The sequence below is a fragment of the Nannospalax galili genome, unplaced genomic scaffold (genome assembly GCF_000622305.1).
Source record: "Nannospalax galili isolate Female #2095 unplaced genomic scaffold, S.galili_v1.0 scaffold596, whole genome shotgun sequence".
Classification (NCBI taxonomy): domain Eukaryota; kingdom Metazoa; phylum Chordata; class Mammalia; order Rodentia; family Spalacidae; genus Nannospalax; species Nannospalax galili.
Window position 1 is genome coordinate 5,851,425 of NW_008340140.1, and position 6,851 is coordinate 5,858,275.

General features: G+C 55.6%; 1 protein-coding gene across 1 annotated transcript in view; it reads left to right on the top strand.

Annotated features, from left to right (window-relative positions):
- Nucleotides 1–6,851, top strand: part of LOC103735785 (transmembrane protein 189) — a gene marked incomplete at its 5' end in the record, with an annotated part of 23,435 nt that continues 16,584 nt past the window's right edge. The window contains one exon of the mRNA XM_017798684.2: nt 1–112. Within this exon, the coding sequence (XP_017654173.1) occupies nt 1–112 (112 nt within the window). The remainder of the gene's footprint in view (nt 113–6,851) is intronic.

Consider the following 6,851-nt stretch of genomic DNA (forward strand, 5'->3'; position numbering starts at 1 on the left):
GAGGACGCGCCGGGCCGGGGGCCGAGGCTGGACGGAGATGAGGCGGCGGACAGCCGGCGCTGGGGCGCGCAGCACGCTGGGGCCCGCGAGCTGGCGGCACTCTACTCGCCAGGTAGGACGGGGCCTGCAGGCGGGACCGGAGGCCGGCCGAACCCACTGCGGATTCGCAGTCCAACTCCACCCGAACCCCCCGCTGGATTCGAACTCCGGCCCCATCCGAACCCCAGCCTCCACTCGGAGCAGAGCTCCGGGGCTTCAAACTTGCCAAGAGCAGCCGCCCCGAGGTCAGGGGACCCCCCCCCCCCCCCCCCCCCCCCCCCCCCCCCCCCAGCCCTCCTGCCCAGCTCAAGCCACAACCCAAACCCTGGAGGCTCTCCCTGATGGAGGAACTGCCCTGTCGCACCCTCAGATCTGGAGTCTTAGCCGCTGGGCACGTTGGGCGACTTAGGAACCCCACCCTTGGCTGCTCGCTCACCTGCCCTGTGCACCCCGGAACACGGTCTAAGGCGTCCAAGCCTCAGGCAGCCCCCCTCAGCCAGGAGGGGCACTGTTCTCGGCCACCTGAAGTCACTCCATCTTGGGTCCTTCCACATCGAGACTCTACACCCCGTATCCCCTTTGCATCTTAGCCAGGGCCCTGGGTTGCAAACTGACCCACCCCCAATCGGGGCGTCAACCCTCCAGCCGAGAGACCCCTAACTTGGAACTCCTAGTTGCAGACTTTGCCAGTCGCTCCTCTCCAGAGCTCCATCCTAGTCCTGCTTCAGTGGCTGTGGACCGTGAACTTCTCCCCTCCCCCTCCCATGGGCTGGGACAGCCAGCCTTCACCCCTCATTGGTGGATTCTGGGCAGCTCCCCTAACAGCCCAGCCCAGGCTCTGCCCCTCTTCCATGCCCGGTTTTCAGCCTCTCCATTAGGACTTGGGGTGGAGCCCCTGCTCCAGATAGACTCACAACCGGGAGACCCTCTTTCTGACTCTACTGCTTTCCCCCAAGGTCAAACTGGCTCCTTGGCTCCTTTGTGCTTTGCTGCCTCTTGTCCCAGCAAGTACCATTCCATCTTGTCCTCCAGTTCCAGGGAGCCCCAGCCATGTCACCACCTAACTAGGTGTCCCTGGGGGTTGAGGAAATGCCTCTACATTGTCCAAAGTCAGATGACAGCCTGAGCTCCCCCCACACCAGAGTGTCACCATCCAACCTGCTTTGTTCTCCAACATGTGCTCAGTCTTCCAACTGGCCACAGTGTGCGGACCTGGGTGGGGCTGAGGCCTCTACCCTCTCGGCTCTTTCCTGGCTTGGGTGGGTTTGATGCCATCTCATCCGTACATGACATGTGACCTAGAGCCACTTGGTTTTCCTCCTTGGGTCCTAGATAACCAGGGACTGTCTTGGCCTTTTGTTTCCTGGCTCTATGTGAATTTTTAGCTTGTCTTGGTGCCTGTTCTGTTGGGCTGGGTCCTGGGGCCACACCCAAATACCCAGCCTCAAGATCTCCTGCTCTTCTTGGGGGAGGTGGGTGGCATCCAAGACGGCAGGACCCAGGCCAAGCCCCTATCCTCCCTTGCTTTGGTTTCCTTCCTTCTCCCATGAGCACAGGGTGAAATTTCTCTGCCCCTTGTTGGTGCTCTTAACCCACTGTGTGGCACTGGGCCTTGTAGGCACTCCCTCTAATTCACCCTGCAGTCTGCCCTTCTGTGAGCCCAGAGCAAGCTTTGCCACTCTGGTCCTTAGGTTCTTGGCCTGAGGCCTAGGAACTAAAGGTTAAGGATTCTGAGTGAATGGCTGGTCTGTCCCCTAACTCCTTCCAGTTGGCCCTAATAGCTCTGAGCTTCCCTGAGACCCTCCCTGATCCTTTATCTGTCTGTATCTGTCCCTGGCTTCCCCAAGCCCCAGGCTGCCTCCTGGGGCATCAAACCCTCAGTCTAGGCCTTCTCTACTGTCCTAGGGTGAAGGAGACACTGGCCAAACTGGTTCCTCCAAATTCCTGTCCCTAGGCCCCCTCTGGCTGCCTCTGTGCACTGGGTTGTGTGGCTTTGGCCTCCTAGGATCTGACTTGAAAATGAGAGGGCAAGTTTGATGTATATTGAACTCCTACTAGTGGGGGCCTCTCTAAGCCAGAACTGACATTTGGGGGTTGGGGGAGGCATTGAACCCTCAAAGGAAATACTCCCTTGCCTCATGGTGACAAGTGCTATGAAGTAAATACAGGGCAAGGGAGAATATTAGGGAGGAGGGTGCTGTTTGGAGAACCCACAGTTCAGGCCTCACCGAGCTGGAAGCGTTTGAACTCAGAGCTGAAGGGAGGCAGGGCCAGAGGGAAGGGACCTTGAGATTATTTGAGGAAGTGATGCAGGCTAGGCCAGAACAGCAAGTGCTGAAGTGAGCAGCGCGCCTGGCACATCTGAGGAGCCTGTGCACAAAGCAAGAGCGTAGAAGGCAATGAGCCTGAGTTCTGGGGATTCCTTCAGCAGGAGGTGATTGGCATTTGACAGTAAACTAACATAGCCGACATTTGTGGGGCACTGACTGTGCAGGCCCTTCCTTCCCCATGTACTCTTATTTCAGTTTCCTTGTAGCCAGGCAACGTACACCAGGAACTGACAGCATTCTCCTGCAGAGGAAGCTGAGACCCCTGCTCGCTCTCCCCACGTGTCGTGCACAGGCATCCCCTAAACACCAGTGCTGGTTGGGGTTAGGCCAGCATCGCCCAGGAGAAGGGAAGGCCTTGTATCTTTGGCATCTGCCTTGGGGAGTCCCTGGCATTCGGGGAGCACCCTGCCAGGCTCTGTGGAGATATTTTCATGAGATTAGCAGACAGTGATGGCCTTCCCCCCCCCTCATACCAGGACTGAAATGAAGCAGATGTGTCCTAGTTTTTGAGTTTCCACCTTGGCTGTGGAAGTTAGCAGGATGCGGTGGTGAGGAATTCTAGGACAGTAGCATCACATCTGGCAGGCCTGGGGCCTAGTGTGTGCAAGGATCTCTGAGCCCTGAGACCAGTATGGGTGGATGAAGGGGATGGTCAGGGGTGAGGCAGTGGAGACCTCAGGCCGATCCTCAGGGCTCAGGCACTGGACTTAGTCCTTCGGGGCCTGGGAGCCACTGAGGATTCTATGCAACTCTAGTCAGTGTTTGCATTTCACCACAGTGAGCCACAGGGTGCCAGATGCCGGGATTTGAGAGAAGCCTTGTGAGCCTGTGAAACCCTTGTTCCTACCTGCTTGGGCAAGGTGACCAGCCTCCAGAGGTGCCATCTGACACCTGCCTTATACTTCCCAAGTGCCCCAACTGGAAGGATGACCTCCTGAAGGCTGCTTGGCCAGACTGTCCACCAGCCTGGACGGCTATGACTGCCCTCTTCCCTGGAGGTGTCAGGACCATGGGACAATGATTTGTCCTATAGGCTGGAGCCAGACCTGGACTTCACTCCACAGTGGTCCTGACTAAAGCCAGGGCGTTGGGGCCTTGGCCAGGCCTGGTCCCACTGTACTGGGCTGAGCTCTCCTGTCCACCTCCATCTGGCTCTTTCTCCTGATTGTGTTCCCTCATTGGTCTAATCCGTGTCTCTGGTTTCTGCTCTCTCATTCCTACTGTCCTCCTCTTTGTTCCCGCCCTCTCTCTGTACCTCCTGTCCCTTGTTCTGGTGGCTAGAGGCCAGCAGAAGTGTAGGGTATTTGGGGCAGAAAGGGCAAACTGATGCCAAGCTTGGCTGTGAAGTAGATGAACTTCCCTTCCCTCTCGGCCTCCCCACCACATCCCTCACGGACACCTAGGCCAGCAGACGGTCACTGCTGCAGCTCTGCCCAAATCATCCGCAACTGGGAACAATAGAGTCTGGGACCCCCTGAGTCCTGAATAAAGCCCTTGCCCTACCCAGCCTCAGCATGCCTGTTTGCAAGGTGGCTCTGATTAGGCCCCTCTCAGGCCTTCCAGACTGATGGTTTGTGCCATGACTTTCAAGAGTCATGTGGTCTCTCTGGGATGGGGAGAATGGCTCCGGCTGACCAGGGTAGTTTTGGGTGTAGGCAGTATGTTATGCATGGTTTCTGTGGATTAGAACTCGGGCCTTTGATCTGCAACCTGACCCAGGTCCAAAGTGAGATGAGTTTGAGGGGAAAATACTCAGATTCTGCCTGGTGTGGGGAGGGCTTGCCATCTTGAGAATTGGGACAGCCCAGACTTTACATTCCCAGCCTTAGGACCTACCTCCTACTGTGTGCCTCCATTTCCTTGGCTGGGTAGTAGCAGACTGTAGTCGGTGACCCCTTCTCATGCTCCAAAACTCAGATGGCCACCAAGGACATGTGGAGGAGGGGACCTGGTGAACCTGGAGCAACTTGTGCCCCATCAGCTGGTGGCTTCTGCCCAGTCCTAAGTGACAGTGACAGAGCCCTTGTGTTCTCAGGGTAAGCAGGGAACTAGAAATGTGTGTGGCTTTCCAATTTAGATATTTTTTCTGTTTTTTCTTTTTCGAGACAGGGTTTCACTATGTAGCCCTGGCTGGCCTGGAACTCACTGTGTAGACCAGGCTGGCTTTAAATTCACAGATATCCCCCACCTGTTTTCCAAGTGCTGGGCCTTGAATGCTAGAATTAAAGTAAAGGAGTGTGCCACCACTCCCCACTAGATCTTACTGTTAAAAAGAGCAAAACTGCCCAGGGCGTCCTGTTGGCAGCCGTGTCTGTCCCCACGTGCTGGGCACTAGCCCTTGTCACATTCTGGTGGCCCTCACTTTTCCTTGGCTGTAGTTCTGCCCACCTTCTGCCTCTAGGTCTCCTTGTCCCTCATCTCCTCCTGTATCCCGGCCCCCCACTCCTGAGGCTTCCTGCTTCTTGAGCCCTGGGCCTGCCCAAGAACAGGAACTGGAAAGAGACAGACAGGTCCTGCTGTCTGATCACTGTGTGGCCAAGAAACAGTGGAACTAAGAAGCCAGGGCTGGGAGCCTCAGGCCCTGGTCTGCTCCTGTGACCCTGAGGGCCTTGGTGTCCTGTATCCTGGCCAAGGGCATGTGACCGAAGTGCCACCTTCAGTCTCGGCCTTTGCATGGGACAGTTGTTCTGGTTCTGGCTCCAGTGGATCAGCAGCTGACCACGTCATGGCTTAGACCAGGACCCTCTCATGCCTAGCCTCCATAAACCAGGCTGGCCTCAAACTCAGAGATTTACCTGCCTCTGCCTCCCAGGGTTGGGATTAAAGGATTAAAGGAGTGTGTCACCACACCCAGCTAATGTTAATTTTGTCTGTGTGCCATAGTGCACAAATGGAGGTCAGAGGACAACTTACAGGAATCCGTTCTTTCCTTCCACCCTGTGGATCCAGGGGATGAAACTCAGGTCATCAGGCTTGGCAGCAGGTGCCTTTACCTATTGAGCCATCTTGCTGGCTCTTTAAATTTTTTTGTGATGCTGGGGATAAACCTACAGCCTCAGCATGCTGGTGAGTGCTCTGCCCCTGAGCTACATACATGCCCATTCCTCACTTTTCTCTTTAAAATTCTTATGCGCTTTTATTTTGTGTGTGCGTGCGTGCGTGCCATAGCATACATATGGAGGTCAGATGACAAGTAGTGGGAATTGGTTCTCTCCTTCCACCACATAGGTCCTGGGGAATGATCTTCGGTCATCATGCTCGGTGGCAGGCTCCTTTCCCAGCCGAGTCATCTTACCAGCCCAATTTCTATATTGATCCCAGTGGCTACGTGGCAGCACTTTGCTCTTTACACCCCGTCCTAGTTTGTTTCTCCATTGCTGTGACAAAACACTCTGACCACTACCAACTTGGGGAGGAAAGGATTTCTTTATCTTACATCTCCCAGGTCACGTTTCATCAGGGAGCCCAAGGTAGGAATTCAGGACAGAAACCTTATAGGGCGTGTACACTCTCTGGGCGCACTCCCAGAATGGCACTCCCCTGCCGTGGTCTGGAGGAATGCTGGTCTGGTCCCGCGGGCTTCTCTGTGCCTCTATGGACCTCAGGCGTGGTATGCGCGGGTGTCTCGGGGTCGCTCTGGGCCCCTGGATCTCGGGGTCCCGCCACACCTGGCTAGTCGCTGGCAGGTCTGGCCACAGGCATCGGGGCGGGTGCCCCGCAGGCTTTTCCCTGCGGCTCGGGTCCCGTGTCTCTGGGAGCTTCTCTGCTGCAGGAGCGTTGTCTTGCCGAAATCCTGTCCCTATTCCACCCATGTACTTTTCCTCAGGATGCAAGGTCCACTGGCCACTGAACCCCACGGGAAAAGTATGAAGACAGCGAAAGCTAGGATGTCCGCAAGTTGGTCAGGTTACGAGGGAGTGCGCCCCCCGGAGAGGCTAGGTCGCCGGTAGTAAGGCACAGAACTCAAGACTTGGCTTAGTCTGTGTTACAGCTTTATTAAGTGTCTCTGCTCTCAGTAATTCAGCAGCTCTGCGACCCAGCTCTCTGTGTCACAGCTTTCTGCGACCTAGCTTTCTGTCTATTAAGAGAAAACTAGGATACTTATACCATGGGGGTAGTGGTAAAAGCTTTGGCTGTTAGATGCTTTGTGAGGCATTCTGTTTACATATGGAAGTGGGTTTCTGCCAGACTGCTGTCTGCCTGGAGAAATTACAGGAAGGCATGGTACCTTTCAGAGCCAAAGGTCATGTTTATGTTATGGCATTTGTGGCGGACACTTCAAAAGGAGAGACAGGAAAGATGCCAGGAAGACACCCTGCTATGAAAGGAGCCCTCAGCACATGATCCCGAGCTGCATGAGTTGTCCGGTCGTGAAGGGACTTCAACTTTGCATAACAGAGGTCTCCAACAAAACCTGGAGGCAGAAGCTAGAGCACAGGCCATGGAGGATCATTGCTTACTGACTTGCTCCCCTGGCCCCTG